The 18,172-nt window shown below is 42.9% G+C and overlaps 1 protein-coding gene across 6 annotated transcripts in view; it reads left to right on the top strand.

Annotated features, from left to right (window-relative positions):
* The window catches only part of ESRRB (estrogen related receptor beta), a 134,952-nt gene that overhangs the window by 39,330 nt on the left and 77,450 nt on the right, over positions 1-18,172 (top strand). Inside the window, exon 1 of one of the 6 annotated variants that reach the window (XM_057428614.1) lies at positions 10,225-10,603. The exons of the other annotated variants lie outside the window; for them this stretch is intronic. Within the exon in view, the coding sequence (XP_057284597.1) occupies positions 10,554-10,603 (50 nt within the window). The 5' untranslated portion in view covers positions 10,225-10,553. Of the gene's footprint in view, positions 1-10,224; positions 10,604-18,172 lie in introns of those variants that run through there. 6 annotated transcript variants of the gene reach the window in all.

Raw genomic sequence — 18,172 nt, 5'->3', positions numbered from 1 at the left:
GAAGTTGTGAATGCTCCACCCGTGGCGGTATTCAAGGCCAGGCTGGACAGAGCCTTGGGTGACATGGTTTAGTGTGAGGTGTCCCTGCCCATGGCAGGGGGGCTGCAACTAGATGATCTTAAGGTCCTTTCCAACCCTAACTACTCTATGATTCTGTGATTTTCAAGCCACAAGTCAATGGGTCAAAGCATAACAGCTCCCCAGGCAGCCTGTGTTCTAGTTCCCTGGGAGATGCAACCCTCTCTGGAGCAGTCACCTGCCAGGGCTAAGTAGTTACCAGTGTTTAATAATTCTTCACATAGTGGGAAACAAAGATTAAACAAACCCTAAAAATATAACCTGTCTATGAATGGGTAGTAAAGGAAGGTTCATGAGAGGCCAAATAAGACCTTTGTTTGGAGGACCATAGACTGGGAAAACAAACCTGTTTTTATATATTTACAAGTAGCAGAAATCACTTTATGTGTAGGGAGGAGCAGACTAAGGAGACGGCAGTCTAAGTTAAGGCTCACCAAAACACTTGTGGCTAGACTTTGTGCCTTTTTGATATTGAGGCTATTGTGGATCACTAATCTTGACAAAGATGATACTTTTTGTTCTTCAGTCCTGTCCTTTTCAAAGGTTTCCCAAAGCAGTTTATGCATTAATGAGTTATTTTGCTGCCACAGCTGGTTTTGCAGTAGCTTAAATGGCACAAAACAGCATACTGATTTGAGACCAGAAATAAGGAAGAATTGCTGGGGAGTAATGCAAGATATACAGACAGAGAGAAAACAGGAATAAACTGGGAATGTTGAATGAGATGTGTTTAAAGCAGTAGTTTGCTGTCTGCTCCTGCCCTTTTCATCTCAATTGCTGGCATCTCATCGGTAATGAATTGCAGGGAGACACAAATTGACACAGTGCAACCTGTACCACTCACATTATCTGTTCAGTCTCCATCAGTGACCCTTTTGTAATGCTACTCTTCTACAGCATCTTCCAGTAACAAATTCTAGTGGTGGTTGGTAGTCTTCAGGTTCCCCTGTGTGGCCCTCTGACCAGAGCCAGAACAAAAGGGTAGATGGCAGATCTGCCTGTCTCTGCAACTCATTTTTAGCTAGTGGTGAAGGGTCAACTCTGAATACTGAACGGAACACTGTGATTTTAGGGAATAACTCCTCTTTATTCTCCAGTTTGAGGAAACAATAAGAAATTGCATCAGCAAAGAGAGTACTATATCTTGAAAAGAAATTCTTCATACAGTATCAAGAATTCTGTATTTCCATGCTGACTTTTAAAATTCATATACTTCCTCCTGTTTAATCTGCTAGTCCTTCCCTCCCCCTTAAATTTAGGATGTTTGGATGAGGTTTGGATACAGACTAGACTGGTGTGCTTTCTGTGCAGTTAGGATCTGCATGTAACTTCAGGGTTGCTTTATCAGCTGTGGACTGGATTAAGAATGTCTATTGGGAGTTTCAGGTCTTGGTTTTCTCATTGGAGGTCCTTCCATCAGGCAGGTCTGTTAAATGCTTGCTGAGTCCCTAGAGACACTTGATCTGTGTTTAAAGGGAAGCAGCTGAACCACAAGAAGAGAGAAATGGCTGTGTTCTCAAGCACTGCTGCTCTGGAGGGATCTTACCGTAAACTGTGCAAAGCTTGCATGGCAACCTGGGAGCTGTGGGCTCTCTGTGTGCTCTTTCCCAGCAGAGACCTGTGTGATGCTCCTTCTAGCTTTTCCTGCTCTGAGAAAGACAAGTTGATGGCTTCTGGATTCTTTGGGCATGAACTGTCTTTAACTCTCCTGAGGCCTAGGCCAGGAAAACCTCTGGAGGATTCCAAGCAGCACCTTCCTCCTGCTCCCTACTCCTCTTAAAGCTTCCCTAGCAGAGACACCCGCTCAGGGAGAGCAGGAAGTCCATAAATAAGTAATTCCTTCTGTCTCTCCTGATCAGTCCAAGCAGCTGTGATTGCTCCTGAATGCCTAGGTTGCTTTCTTAATGGCTTTTAAACCAATTTCACCCTCATCTGATGACCCAGCTTCTCCTGCTGTTTTTGGAAGAAAAATTTCTTTAGCGAGATGGTTCTGGGGACTATTTATATGGTGTTTCAATAGTTTTGGCTGAGGTGAAGGAGTATAGCAGTGCAGGTGAAGCTACAGTTTACAGGTTCTACCAGGCTGCCCCATGCCTTGTTTTGACAAACCTCTACAGGGCACCTCCCAGGGTACTGCAGCTAGCATTGCTTGAGAGCACTGGACACATGTGATGCTTGTGGACATCCTGCAGACATCTAATAACTCTTACACCACTCTAAGACACAGAACCTTTGGGGGTCTCTTTTACTACTGGGAGAGCTAATCACTGTGACACCTAAGCGCTTGCTTACCCTTTGCCCCTCAGTGTGTAGGTAAACATTTGGGAACATAAGTTAGGAATGTAGGTTCTCACCTGTCTGTTCAGCTGACCGACGGCATCACATTAATGGGCACTTGACAGCTTGCCAGATATTTAGGGCTTGTATTGGTGCACTTGTACTTTGTAGAGAGGGATTGTAGTAGCTAAAATAAAAGTGGTCTCTACATAGCAAATATATAGCTAAATCTAGAGGTGCTCGCTTTGTTTCTTAGTGCAAGTCCTGGAGATATTTATTGCTCATCTGATAGGTGTCATCTAGGTTTGTCTATGCAGAAGTATTCTGTATTTCTGGAAGTATTAGTACTGCTACCTCAGGCAGAACATGCCTGCTGGGCAGCAGGACATGCAAGACATTTTCTGAACATCCTTGCAGTGCTGATCAGGTAACCTATATGATGTGTCGTAGTACAGCCTTGTGCTGCAGGCCAATGAGGGTCCCATAGTGCCTTTGGTAGAGGCACTAGTCTAGCTGGTTGGAATGCAAATGCCATTCCTATGGCTATAATGCTAAATAGGCTGATTCAAACCAAACGATTGCTGGCTAATCAGTGCTAATCACCTACATTTTATGTTTGTTTTAAACACCCTGCTTGACCAAGGATTTTAATGACTCTCCTCTTGAAATGAATCCCTGGAAGCAAAGTGGTCTCTCAAGCTAGACTTGCCTGGTACCTTCCCCCTCACAAACAAGGGAGGGCCCTCCTGGGTGCTATGTCATTGACTGTTTGGCAGACCTCTGCATGTGAAGCAGTGGCAGTCTCTCTCCTATCATCATCCTCCTGTCATGCTTCTAACTTCTTGTTACTCAGAAAAAGCAGTGGTCTTAACGAGGAGCAGTGCTGTCCCCAGATTGTGTGGTTCCTATGTTGAATCTGCTAGCAACAGCTTCTGAAGGTTGTATCATACAACCTTTGCTGAGTTGCTGACTACATGAGTTATGAAATACTGCCAAATGTTGAGGGGCAAGGTCTAGAAGATTAGTTGAGTACTACTGAGTTCAACTGACTGTAAATATTTAATGGAAGACGGGTATGTTCACCAGAGGAGCAGACTGGGGAGGCAGTAGTAATCTTTGATCATTGCTAAAATAAAGGTGTTGAACGAACACCTGATGAGCAAAAGACCAAACCTGGAGTTTACTTTGTAAGCCCTGTGGAGACCAAGGGGACCTGTTGCTAGGAGTCTGCATCACCAAAGTCACCCTCAGACCCCATGGGACTGAGATTTGAGTTTGCCTTAACAATGGTACTCAAAGTAATCTTTTCTAATGCTGCCACAGGACTGGTCGAGCTGGCAACATGTGACTTTGAAGGATGAAGGTATTTTTTTTTGAAATCCAGTGATGTATATTCCACATGAGAGACATTGCTATATTTTGGAGTACACAGTGCTGCATAACAGAAGGAGGACTGAGCTAGTGAAGCCTGGCCTTCTCTTTACATAGAAAAGCTTTTTTTTTTCTGGTAACCAGCATCCATCTCCTTGTGACTGGCTACCTTCTTGATACTGTATGTGCATACATATGTGCTAATGCAGATGTGCTTATATGGTCCTGAGTTACCCTGCCTCTTCTAAATGAGGTTTTGTGGTATAGGCAAGGATTGCTTTTCATTTTCCATTTCTTGTTTGAAAAAGTACTGCAAAACCACGATCATTAGTGATCCATAGGCATAGTGTTTGAATGTTAATGACTTGTAGACAGAGCAGTGATTTCCTAATGTGTTTTACTGCAGGTATCTGAATGAGATACAGTTGATGGAATTCAGAAGTTAGAAGTATGTTAAGAAGCTTGGGATAGGGCTTTCTGGCAAAGCTGTCTAATTGGATAATGTGTCACTACAATTTGCTCTTGTCCAGAAAGTGAAATAAATGTAGTTCAAATAATAAATAAACACAAGAGGGAGTTGTGAAAAAAAATCTGTGTTGTTGTCCAAACACTGAAATTGGTAGAGAACGAATTTTCAAAATGGTCATGTGTTTAGGTGTTTGGAGATGCAGAGCAGAGGAGACTTGCAGTTTTGCTACTGATAGAGCGTGTCAGAAGGAAGCCAGCTCTAGAGGTCTGACACTAGCCAAAACCTGTAGCCCCTTACTGTTAGAAACTGGAATATTCTGAGGCTGGAGAAGGTGACCAGGAGAGCAGTCCTGATCATCAGATGATCTCTGCTTTTTCTAGACTGTTGTGCATCAGGTTTCCTAATGTCACTTGGGACCTGCAGATTCATCTCACTGTTAAATACTTTTGCATAGATCCACTGTGAGTGAGCTCCTCTGCATTTGGCCTGGCTGACCTGGTGAAGTCAATAAGTCTTCTATTGACTGTGCCCAGATGAGGCCAGATGGAGGTTCCTGAAGAGAAAGGATGGTCTTTAATCCTTGCTTTCTTCATCCGTTATACCCTACATGAAAAAAGTCCTTTCACTGCTTTGCTTCTTTAATTGCCTACATCACTTTGCTGGAAGACTCTGTTACCTACTTAAACAACCCAGCTAAGAGGAAATTGCACACTTGTGCGCTGTTGTCATGTCATAGTATTCAAATTGCACATGCCAAAAATGTTAATTCTTTGCTTGCAGCATAACAGTAACCTATTTGTCATGACAAGACAGATACTTCTTTTGATCCGTTTAGTGATTATGCTGGTACTGTGAATATTAGGGTCCTGAGAATGCATGGGCTTAGAGAGAAAACCAGCATATCATCTTCCCAAATTAGAGAAATGAACAAGCATCCCCTCTTTTTCTGATCTCCCTCACTACTTCTCTAATTACCTGTTTTTTTTTGAGGAAGGTTTCTGACTGCTCAGTTAAACAAGAGTTAGGCAAAGACCAACTGAGGATCGGCAAAACATGCAAGCAAGTACACTGCAGTTTTTCTGGGCAAGGAGGATGGAAGTTCCTATCAAATATCCAGCTAGCTGATGATGCAAAAGGGAGCAGAAGGCATAATCCCAGCTACATAATTTCTCCTGCGTCTCTTTATGTTTCTTACCTCAAGTTCTCCCAAAATCTGGAAAATGGTATCTCACTTCCCATTGTCTTTATTCTTTCCCATTTGGTAAAATACTCTGTGCCTGCCTCTTACTGTAATGCCTTGTTTTGAATTTTACAAAAGTTAGTGTGGCTTCACCTGGTTTGTCTTTGTGTGTGTATGCATCCGCATGTGTAGGTTCACCTAAGATTTCATCAGGAATGAATTCTACTCTGGAATAGAGTCCTGCTAGTAAGAAAAAAGCAGGTATGGAAGGACACAAAACAGCACTGCCCTTACGAAATACAGGTTATTAAAAGAAAGTCTTGACTTTTCATTGGCAGTGTAGGGACTATATTTGTCTTATCTCACAGCTTCTAAGACTGTTATATCCAAGCACAGAAATTAATTGTGACAGAGAATTCTCATTCAAAGCAGTACAGGAAGGGTTGGGACACTTGTATTCAGACTCTTGCTCTGCTACAGATTTGTGCAGATTGATCTGGGGCAAGCCACATAACCTCTTTATGATACCACTTGGTAGCCTGTAGGTTGAGAATTATAACACGTTTTAAAGACTAGGAAATGCTTGAAGAGCATTCAGATAGGCAGTTATATAAAAATTACAACATAGAAACTATTTCCTGCTTAAGTAGATGTTGAGTTTAAGAAGTGATGGTGGTGATACCTTTTAGATGGAAGCATATTGTTCTTAAGTCCATTTTTTTTTGGGGGGGGGGGAGTGTGTGAGGGAGGAAATCTGTTGGAGTTTAGTAGGAAGTAAGACATTGCCTTTGATGGGCAGAGCAAACTGGTTTTTTGGGTGTAGTAAGGGAAAATGGACTAGAGCCAAAATTAAAAAAAGGCTGTTTTGGTCTCATAGATGAAGTCTGTATCTGGCATAGCTATTTGCTGTGGAAGGGGATATATGTGGGAGTGGTGAAACCCTACCAGCGCTCATGGACCTGTGCTCAGGGGACCTAAGTTTTTCTTCAGGGCTACACTAGCCTTGCAAAGCAGAGGGATCAGGGCATGCAACAGTGACTTGTGTCAAATCCAAGCAATACTATTGGCCTCAAGTGTGAAAGGGTTGTCTTCTAAATTTATCACAATGACCCCTAACTGTTTCCTTAAGGGAGACGGGCTGGGAAAGTTATCTTGTCATTGAACTCATCCTTCCTCTCCAGGCAAGATAAGAATGTGTGTACAGAAGTCCCTTCTGCCCATCTTAGGTCTTCTAATTACTATGTGCATTTTCTGCCCCATGCAGATACCACTTCACTGGCTTCCTTGTGAGAACACAATAATAGGGCCTTCATAAAGGGAAAAAATTCCAAAGTAACTAGATCTCTCCCTCTGTTGCATTTTCCTTATTCACAAAAAAACTAGCCTTATCAACAAGTGAAATCAAGTTTGTTTGGCATGATTTGCTGGTTACTCCTATATTAGAGAAAATGAAATTTCTGTCAGTCAATCAGTCAGCTTGCTGGAAAGTTGATCATTATGCCATGATAAAAGTTTAAAAAAGTAAAAAATTAATCTATCAACAGATTAGTCATTAAAGGATTGGGGGAAAGTCTCCAAAGAAAGTATCCGTCATCTCTTGGAAGAGGCAGCAAATGTCTTCGCAGTGCTTTCTGAGGAGTGGGATTGCGTGTCTCAAAGAACTGATATTGCCTAATGTTCCATCACCTATACCACTCCAACTGTGGTCTGTCTGAGGCTAATGCTCATTTCCATCATTTCATGATGGAAAGTTGTTGCTCTGCATCTTGATTGAGTGTGAGGAGAACTGGTAACCTCAAAAGCCAGAGGTTGCCTTATGAAAGTTATCACACACTGGAGCACCTGTGGATATGCTCTGCTCAGAGGCCGTGGATGGTGTGGCCAGGACTGCTGCTGCCCCTCCCACAATAAGAGAGCAGCAGTTCAGGGCAGGATTTGGTAGGGACGGCAAACAAAGGCCATGCTTACAAAGCAACCCAGTGCTGCTGTTGCATGTGCAGTTCTGCCTTGTATTTACCCAAACTGAGGTTTTGGGCTTGAGATCTAGTAGCTTAATCTTGCAGTCCTAGTACTTTTTTAAAAAACATACCTATCAGAAGGATGTTGTGATCAGTGTTTCCTTCTTTATTCTTTGGGGGAAAGAGAAATTGGCAAAAACTGTGAGAAGAGCTCAGTGAGCACTGGTGTGTGAAGGGGTTTTCAAAAGGTGAAGGCTCCTGAAGTTCCACAATCAGCCTGCAGGACTCTAGTCCTCTTACTTGGGAAATTCAGGTTGGCAGATCAGGCAGAGGCTATTCCTTTCTATCTGTCTCAGAAAGGAAGAGCCAGGCCTCTGCACAGCTATTGTCAAGGCAGAGGAAGCTTCATTTGTCCATCTGCACTGAGTCAGAAGAAATTAATGTTACATTTCTGCACCACTCTAAATACCCACCTTACCCAGGCAGTTCTCTGTCAGCAGCAGCCCATTTCTAGAGTACAAACTCACCATTGTACTGTTTAGATCAGTTAATTCAGCTCTGTGGACCTTGTGCCCAGCAATCACATGGCTCCCTGCTTGCCTAACCTCAGCCTAAATAGAAGTTAAAGTACGAAATGAAAACATGGGCTATTGGGCGAGCAGAACCTGCCTGCCAGGCTGTTGCCACCATGGTCTCCCATTCATCAAGGGCCCACACCAGGGTTAGTCTTTGCACAGGATCCAGCCAGGGTGCCTCTTTCTGGAGAAAATTGTTTTCCATCAAAATCGGCTCACTGCAGATGTTCTGCTCTTGAACTGTAGCCTGCCCAGGCCCTGACCCTGTCTGCCTCTTACAGCCCCTCTTGCTACTGTGCATCAGGAATCTTCTTCAGTGGGCAGCTAGGTCATCAGTGAGTTTCTCTCTGACCTCAGATTTCTGTTAGAAGCACACCGGTGCTGTTTTTATCCTTCTTGCTTCTGCTTGGGTCAGATGTTCTACCGTATGGTCAATGTGAGACTCCTTGCTTACAATCTCGGGCCCTACAAAAGATTGTCTTCTATCTTCAACAGTTAAAGCATCTTAGAGTTTCTGCTGGGCTGATCACTTAGGTAAACAAAGGTGTATGTATATATATGCTCCATTTGTATTAATTAACTGTTTTAACTGTGTCACCTGCAAAATTCAAGCAATCAGATTCTGCTGCATTAAAACTGTTAATGAGACTTTGCTGTGTCTCCTGATGTTCTAAACTAACATGATTTCTCTGCCATCTTCAGGTGTCTCTTTCACCATAAAACACCTCTGTTTTGACATCTTTAAGCTGTTCTGTCTAAAGGATAGTTGATCAGAATCACAGTTTGTCCTGACACAGCCTGGGTATGCACTGGGGCACACAGTTTGTATGACATCTCAGGTAGAGGAGGTAGCGAGCAAGTCGCACTGATAGACTTCAATAAAGCAAGGATGGCATATACTGGCTGTCAATTTTGGCCATTCTTCTTTTTTTGAATCTTCTTAAGTTTCTACAAATACTGATAGTATTTCTGATAGTATTTGTAGAATACTGATAGTGTGAAAAGTTTTAGCCTAATCTTAGCATTTATTGCCATCTTTATAGCTGAACCACACTGCATTTTCTTCTGTGCCATCTCATCTGAAAAGCTCTAGTCTGCCCTTTGCTTCTCCTGGCGGTGTACAGTCTTGCCTCAAATTAGGGTTGATATAATATCAACCTCAACTGGGGTTGGTATTAAGAAATATCCTTTTAGTTCCTACTTTTTCCTTTTTATTTGCCTGACATAAGAGAATGAAGCTTTTATCCAGATGTGTGTGTGTGTTTTCCTTTTAAAAAGGCCTCTATGTCTTGTTTAACTGTTGAGAGTATTTTTACATATTTGAGCAGTGGACAGCTAGACCCTGTAAGGACAGCTCTGTGAGTCAGGCTTCCTGTGCAAGACTGCGTGTGCCTGAGAGGCTCAACTGCTGATATGGAAAGGGATCTTCAGACAGGTACTGAAACGCTGCTGTAGATAGGCAGTGGAACTGTATGAGTATGGGAATGTGAATGGGAATTGCGAAAGCACACTGACTCCAACAACAGCCAGGATATATGCAGAGCTTTGAAACTGTCTTTTGTGCGGCTGGTTGTGTGTGCTAGTTCTGATGTTTGTGAAGATCTCTGAGGGTCTGTATCTATGGGTTCTGTGCCTGGGAGTATGTGCTGTTATCCTGAATATCTGATTCTGACCTTACTTGCTGGGTTTCCTAGGCTGCACTGAATTACACTGCTTTGAAATGGGACTCGGGCACTTTTCTGCCTGCGTTAGTTTGCATGTGTATGGGGAAGCGGGAGTCGGAGCACAGCAATTAGGCTTTGTCCGCGTGAGACGTGGATCTATGCATGTGCGCGGAGTGCGTGTGTGTGGAGTCGTGTCTCTGAGTGTACCGGTGCCTGGGGCGGGCGTGTGCAAAGCGGCACACGGCCTGCCCATGTAAGTAGCCCATGGTGCACCCTTCACCTTAACCCTAAACTCTACAGCCGGGCCCACGAGAAGCAGATCAGTGGTTAAGCGGGAAGAGCGTGCGCTGCCGCTGCGATGGTTCCCGTGGTGGGACTGGGCTGGAGCCGCGAATTGATGTCACCCGCGCTGCCGCCGTCGCCGCCGTCCCAGCTGCGGTGCCAGGGTCAGCTCGGCCTGCGGCCCGCAGTGCACCCCAACTCCTCCGGCCCCAGTCCGGGACGCCCCGCCGACTATCCCGGGGGAGCTGGGGCCGCTCGGGGCTGCCGGACGCGCTGCGCTGCCGGGTCTGTGTCCGGCGGCCCCCTTGGCCGTGCCTCCCCCAGCCACGCTCCAAGCCCAGCCCCTGCGCAGGAGCCAATAGCCGCCCTGCCGTCTTCATCCGTCTCTCGGCGTTAAAGCTACAGCGGGGCTCGGGGCGGCGAAATCCCCCGTGGCCGTGTCCTGCGTTCCGCCCGCCTCCTGCCGCCGTCAGTGTGTCCGCACGCGGGTGCGGGATCAGAGCGGAGCGGCGCCGCCTCCCGCCGCCTCTGCCCCGCCACCCGGCTCTGTCCGGCTTCTGTTCTCGGGGTTCCGCGCCCTCCCCGGCCGCTGCAGTTTAGTTCTCTCGTTCTTTTTCTTTCATTTTTTATTTCCCCTTTCTTTCTTTTTCTTGTTTTTTTTTTTTCTCCTCTCCAACCGGGAATGCTCAAACTGGACTGATGGACATTTCCGAGCTGTGCATCTCCGACCCGCTCGGCTACCACAACCAGTGAGTGTGCCGCGCCGCGCCGGGACCGGGGCGGGCCAGAGGCGGGCTGCGATTGGCGCTGCGTCCCGCTGCGGGTGGGACGGGGCAGCGACCCCGCGGTCCCGCTGCTTCCCTGCCGCAGAGCCGCCAGCTTCCCTCCCGCAGGGCACCAAATGGACCGGGTGCATCCGAGCGGCCGCGGGCGCAGCGCGCACCTCTGCGCGGGCAGGTGCGGCAAGGTCCGCTGAGGAGCGAGCGCTCGGGGTGTGGGGGGGAGGGTGTCGGCGTGTTGCTGTGTTTCTTTCTTGCCTTGTAACTTCTCCCTCTAATGCTTCATCTCCTAGGAACAGGCAGCTAACAGCACTGGCAGTCCTTTCTGCGCAGTTTTACTTTCCGTCAGTGATAGGATTTTTATTAGATGAATTACTAGGTGTCTGTAAAGAGATGTGCATATAAAATGACACAAAGCAGATCCATTAAAGCACTGTCTCTATTTTCAAGAAGTACGGTTTTTCACCTGAAATGCCCTATGGAAATTCAGTTTCCCACAGCTTACTGTTCGGATAGCCTGCTCGGGGAAAGAGTGGACTGAGTCGGAGGGCTGGCAAGCAGACATCCCGACCTGGGACCGGTGGCGAATACCTTAGCACCTGCTACTGCTCTTTGTATTCCGAAGTGGGCTGTGCCTGGTAATGCTGTGTTCAAAATCACTTCAGCATGTTAACTTTGGTTTGATCCTTTTGGGGAAGTTAGGAAACAAGGCAAAATCTTCTCGGCATTTGCATCCAGCTAACTGGAGCTGTTAGTTTTAAATGCATTTCTCCTCTCGGATAAATCTCTCACCCTGAGCAGAGTCCCCTTTTGTGTGTTTGATATTAATCCCTGTGTCACCTACGCAGGTTCTGTGGTGGCATCAAACGTAGGAGTGAAGTAGTTTTGCCTATTTCATTGCTTTTAAGAACACATTGTATTTAGTAAAATTAAAACAATTAAAGCCAAACAGAAAACCCACAATGATACTTACCTGTCTTTCCTCATTACAGCTGTCTTATTTGTCTTTGTTTCTTGTTTCCTGATATTCCATCTGTCCTTACACTCATTTCTTCTTCCTTTAATCCCCTGCTTCCAGCAGTTTCATTAAGATGAGACTTAGTGTTGTTAATAGAAATTAATAATCTAACCCATGTGATTTTCTTTTTCCCACTGGTGCTTCACTTGTGGCTGCTCCATTTTGAATTAAAAATAAACAAACAGTTTCTTAAGGGAAATGTATTCTGTATGCTGCTGGGAGTCTTTTCATGTTAAGGCAAAAATAGAAGGTGCCTTTACCTTAATTAAAAAAAAAAAACAAAACCAAAAACCCAACAAAACACTGCTACATCTTCATCACTTCCTATGGTGTCTCTTAACTTTTCCCTTTTGATTTGTCTGCTTTTGAAATTAAGAAAAGGTACTCAAACCAACATGAAAATAGTAATAAGTAATCTGCACTTTATGTTACTGTTTACCCCTTTTACTTTTCCATGAGCTGTCAGCTTTCAGTAATGTCAAGTGCACCTTACCTGTATTTGCAACTCTATGGACAGTGAGTAGACAGATGAAGGTGGCCCTGGGGGAAATGCCACTGAGCCCCTGCGGCTTTACAGTAGACAGAGGGTGCTGCTTTTTGAGATGAGAAACTGTTTGGGAGCTCTTTGTTTAGAGAAGTGCTTGCCTTGGTTCTGTGTGCCAGCTAACCTGCTCCTTAACACTGTTGAGGGTAGAAGAGACAGACAAATATCATTTAACGTATCTCAGCCTCTGTTTTTCAACCTCCTTATTTATTGATTAATTAATTAATTAAAGATGTACAGCAATGCACGGAAGTATGGCTTTATCTGAGAAAAGTTACTGAGAGAAGGAAAAGAGGTGATAAGCCTTAAAATTACAGTGTATTTAAAGTGTACTTGCAGTGTGTCAGGTACTGATTTGATTTGCATTCTGGTTTTATTAAGGTTAGATTTCAGATTGCATTCCTGCATCTGAGGATAAAAGTCATTTTTCTCTCACTGTAACACAATTATATTGAGAACATGCAATGTAAATACAGGTATTGTACTTGTGCCGGTATCGCTACCTTGCTGTGTGAACATATCATTCCTATTGTACTGATTTACTTTTCCGGCTGCTAGCCATTGGAAAAATTTGAAGTTATTTTCCTTTAAGCAAGATAATACTTCTTTTAATTATGTGGACAGCAATTTTTGTCAAATTGAACCTTAAGTTAGGAATTAATTTAAAAATATTGCAAGCTGCCTCTTCTCATTTAGTTGTTTGTTAAGCTATAGGAAAAAAAATAGGAGGACATGTAGAAGGTAAGAAGGGAAGTGGATGTGGGCACTCAATACGTGATCCATACAGTTACCTGGAAACTGTATTTCACCTTACAGTTGTTGAGAGACAGAGAATGAACAAGGCAAAAGAGAGAAGAGGTGTCTCCACCTTGGAGATTAAGGAGAAAATATTTGTAACAGTCAGACCCAGGAATGGTCTAAACAAGAGCTAAGCAAAGGATTTATTGTCCCTATCCTACTCTTCCTGAAGCAGTGAAAGTTGCCTTTCCTTTGCTTTCGTGTGTTGATGTGAGAGATGACACCAGGAACCTGCGAAAGTTCTGGTCAGGGGGTTGTGCGGTTCCCTCACTGCAGGATCTTGCATGGAGAGTACGAAAATCCTTCTTTGTAATTTTGCTCCTGTGTGCATGTGTCCTTAGGCAACATATGCATTTCATTTCTTGTGTAGGAATCCACTGTTTAGCAACCGCTTACTACCTTTTGGTACCGACCTTTGGGAGAATTATTCCTGGGGTAGGTGATGCAGCTTCAAGGAAGAGGCTTTCGTACGAGTTTGAATTGGGAAACTAACAAAAGTAATGATTTGTACCTGCAGTTTTACTCTCAGGTGAGGGCATATGGTGAGAATACATTAGTTGCACTGTAGTGACAACGTCTGTCTGCAGTACAGCGGGAAGGGAATGTGTGTGCAGACCCCACAAATGTACACTCTGACATATCAAAGATGTGATTACATTCACACACAAACACATGTTTACATCTATAAATGTTTGGTTATATATGCACATACATATGTATGGTCATACTGAATATTGGTGGTGTGTCTCTCATGAGCAAATCTAAGTCTGTTTGAAAGGAGAAAGACGGCATTTTTACTTTTCTGTATTAACTTCCATATCTCAGAGAATTTTTTTTCTGCTTAGTTGCAGTTGCCACTAGAAATATTGATAGGACTACAAAATTGTAATTTCTAACTAATGTTCTGTATGACAGACAGAAACTGACCAAGGAACCGTCAAGAAGGGAAGATAAAATCATTGGCAAATGAGAGCATCCTGCCAGATGCTATGTCTCTTACACTCTTTCTTCTGGTGTATGAGACAGACACCTGAGTCACTAATCTGATAAAAATTATTTTATGAACAGAAGGATAAAGTTGAAAGGAATAAGTGATAAATTTGCTAGAGAGGTGGAAAAGTATAACATTGGAAGTCAATGAAGAAGTGAATTCTGGACTCTGCAGCAGAGAATTAACAAAGTTGTTGTCACTGACTCTAATGCACAGACTGAGGAAATGTGACTTGATTTCAGAGGTTACTGGAAATCTCCATATTCCGTGAACGGGAGGAAATCTGAGTCAGAGAAGCTGATGCAACTGTCTGCTTGGAGTATTTCTGAAAGGCTGGGATAGGGAGGACTTAATTGGAATGAATGGGGAGGAAGTTGTTTGTTTTATTGACAGAATAAATTACAAAAACTCTGGAAGAGAAATGGCCTAGTTGATAGGTTCCTGATGAGGTTCCCATCATAGAATGGGGTCTTGGTACGCTAAGCTTATTGAGCACAAGGCTGATTAGGAAATTGGTACCTTTAAAGTATTTGTATTAACTTTTCCCTCCTCTTCCAATTCCACTTGTAAAAGTAAAGATGATCTAATCATTATCAATTATTGAGAAATATGGAAAGATCAATATATTTAAAAAATAGGATTTTTTCCTTTTATTGATTTGAATTAATCAATAAATATTGTATTTAGCCTGAGAGGGGAAAGACTTTGGAGAGATTGCATCAGAGAAAGTTGCTGTGACAGAGATTTCACATGCCGTTTTCTTCTTCTCCAGGACAATGTTGCTCTGCGCTCTGCCCTTTCTGCTGTTACTCCCTGTGCTTACTACTGCTCTGAATTTCATGTTGTTTGAAAACACCTGTATTCTTCAAGTAATTTCAGTTCAGTAAGAACTTTGGTGCATTGTGTCATTTGGTGTCTTTACTAAATTTTCCAGGGATCAATGGATAGAAACCCTGTTATGGAATGGAAGAAGGGAGTAAAATAAATGAGACTATGAACTTTACAGGTTCTGTCGGGGCACAGTAGAATTTCTCCAGAGTTTAAAATGCCTAAGAGAGATTTAATTAAAGAAAGAAATAGTAAAAGGAGAAAAAGGTAGTGTCAAAGCTTGGATATAAAAGCCCAAATCTTTTCCCCAACTTCTCCTTCAAGCTTGTGCTCCTCAGTTTAGGAGTTGGGAGCCCTAGCAGCTGCTAGTGTTGCACATCAACAGTTCCACTGTACGTTTCAGGGACTGGGCTGTTCTTACCAATGAGACCCGTTCTTTAGTTCATAGAGCTACTGAGAGTAACTTTACAGCCAGGGCGCACAACAGAATTTTTAGTCTGTGTGGTATGAGCAGGTAAATTTAGCATATGTCCAGTACCCAGCAGCGAGGTTCCAAGGTAATGCTGCTATAGTAACTGAAGGGGGGGGGGGGGGCGCGGAGAGGAGGGGTGTGTGTGGAGAAGAGAAAGATCAGAGCTTCCAGGGCAAACTATGAATTGGTTGGTTGTTCAGTGAACGGACTTAACAAAGAAGATGCTAGTAGCATTCGGCTATGGTGACCTTGCCAGAAAAAAAAACCTGAATGGAAAATCTTGATTTCTTTCTGCCTTCCCAGTATCGGCTCCATTGGAGTTGTGAATGCAGTCATCTCCATGTAGCTTGCATGTGTAAAGTGCTTTGTGCCTGTCATTGGGAGCAGAACATAATTTACTATTATATATTAGTAATAGCTATTGACCTCGTGAGTTTTACTTCTTAGCAGTTAAACTGTAGTAAATTATACTTTGTGTTTTTATACTTTGTTTTTTATCCTTGCTATGCTGCCTCTTTCTAAGGCTTTGCCCTGTCTCTTCAGAGCAGTAGAGATTTCCACAAAATGATCCTTGCAGCTGGAACATAGTGCACTTTGATTCTTACAGTGCTTGAGAGTCTGGCTGCTGGGTGTGACTGTCCATGAGAAGAAACATGCCTGCTCAAGGTGGAACACACTGTATAGTAATATATTTCTCATGTTTGTAATTGCAAATGTAATTAGCAAACAAGCTCTGGGGGATTGAGGACTTGAAACTTTCAGTGCACATCATTTGACCCTATCTTGACTGGACCAGAGCTTGTATGCCACTGTTAACCCTTGCTGTTCCTGCAAAGAAATGCTCCTTCTAGTGTGACTGCTGCTAAGTTTCCTCCCCCACTTCCTTTTTTGTTTGTTTTTTTTTTTTTTTGTTGGCTATAAGCAGCATTGTGCCTGTATTTGCTTACACCTTCTTTTATTGCGATGGCAAGTGCTTATGTTCCTCCTGCGACAGGCACACTAATATTTTCTCTCCTAGCACTTCTGACAGTCTGGGAAGCATTCTGCAATGCCCTTTGTGAAGAGCACTGTGTACCAGTAAGTGCTTTTGCATACTGAGCTGTTCAGTGCCTTCCTATCACCACAGGCAACGTTACTACTCAGTGCCCCTTGCACTTCGCAAAGACAACTTGCGAAAAGCAGGTGGCAAGCTGTTATCACACAACCTGCAATGGCTCTCTGTCCCTGCTGAGCTGGAATTTTCTTGCACTCCCTTTTTGAATGGGGGAGGAGTAAATATGTAAGAAATCCTGTTAATTTTGTGGAATCCTGGCAAAACTCAGTCTAGTCACCCTTAGGATGACTTTGTCATCCTACAAACAATATTCCTGATTCGTAAGGATTTCGTGAACAATACAGAATCCGTTCTTAAATTCACAAATTTAAGTATGCATATGAAGCAAAGGGAGCTATTTTGCTTTTTCATGTGAATATTGTCTCTTATTTGTTTTCTTATTTGTTTTCAAGATAGGACTTAAATTGCAATAAAATTTGTGATAGGACTGCATTTGTTTTGGACAGTTTTCATTCTTGCATTTTCATGTATGTGAAATGAGATAGCATAAATGTAGAGAGCTGTTTTCATACAATTTTTTGTCATGACTGTAAGGGCATTTCACAAATACTGCGTCCTGTTGAAGGCTTGGAAGGAAAAGGAAGCCTGTTCTGGTTTCTTCTTGGTAGAATAAGAGCCTTTGATGAGAACCTTTTCCTTCAGTCCAGATTCTCCTTTTCCATTCCCAGAAATTATGTTGGATTTACCTTGTATTTGCAGGCTCATATATTTTACTTAAATTAGAATAGCTTGTAACGTGGGGGATGGAAGTGGGACCTCCAGCTTAGAGCATCCTGCATAACAGGAGGCAGTTTCTCATAGCACCTTTTTGTTTTGAATTCATTGTCAGTGTTTTACTGCAGCTGTTTTTAGATGAAGATTTCTTGGTGCTCTGTCTACTGTTCTGAAAGGCTTTTTGTACATACAGCATATTTAGAAGTGTTATTTTCTAGGTTTGCCCCCCTTTTTCTCCTGGCACTTTAAAGTTCCCTTTAGTAATAATGGCCCTCAATCTCGGGTGATGGAGCCGTCACTGTGAACAATGCTGGTGAGTGTATTGTCTCCCTGTCCTTTTACTCAAGAGAAAGGTCAAAAGAACAGCTTTTAAAAAATGTTCAATTCTCCAGTTATGATTTTGCATATGGAGATGATAATTTTAAGGATGTGTAAGCACTTGGGTAAAAATAAGACAGAAATGTGATTTTTTTCCATCAGTTGCTGGAAGTACATTTAAATGTGATGACACGAATAGTTACAACCCGAATTTCTCACCAAGATTTACACCATTTTAAATATTAGAAAAATTAAACAGCTGAAAATAAGGACACTAAAGAATTATTCTTCAACAGATCTAATTGTTCTAAAGTCTTCTGTGTTGTTTCTGGTTTTATTCAGTCAATCTGACAAGTTTTTCATTATCAAACATATTATTTGTTTCCTGAGTTAAGAAATCATGCTTATCTAGATGAGTTTTTCCCAGATGTGGCATCATAACAGCGGAGAACATAAGGTGCTACTGATTTCAGGGATTTGGTTTTGAATTTCTTTTGGTGCACATAACCAGAATTAGCTGATATGCATATTCAGTGGGTACAGTTTCTTCATACTTTTTATTTTTTTAAACAATCTTTTGATTTATATGGTAATTTTGAGGAGTTGCTGTCATTTTATTTTTCTTTGTTTCTGGCCTGTGTATGGCATGCGATTGCTATCTAGCTCTAACAGTTCAGAAAGCCCAGTAGAGGAGGAAAAGCGATTTAATTCTTTAGAACACACAAATTCAGTATACATGATG

Source organism: Pezoporus wallicus, unplaced genomic scaffold (assembly GCF_028554395.1).
Source record: "Pezoporus wallicus isolate ANWC-B61680 ecotype Strahan unplaced genomic scaffold, APGP_CSIRO_Pwel_v1 contig_3486, whole genome shotgun sequence".
Taxonomy (NCBI): domain Eukaryota; kingdom Metazoa; phylum Chordata; class Aves; order Psittaciformes; family Psittacidae; genus Pezoporus; species Pezoporus wallicus.
Note: the sequence above shows the minus strand (reverse complement) of the source record. Positions and strands in the feature narration are given on the sequence as shown.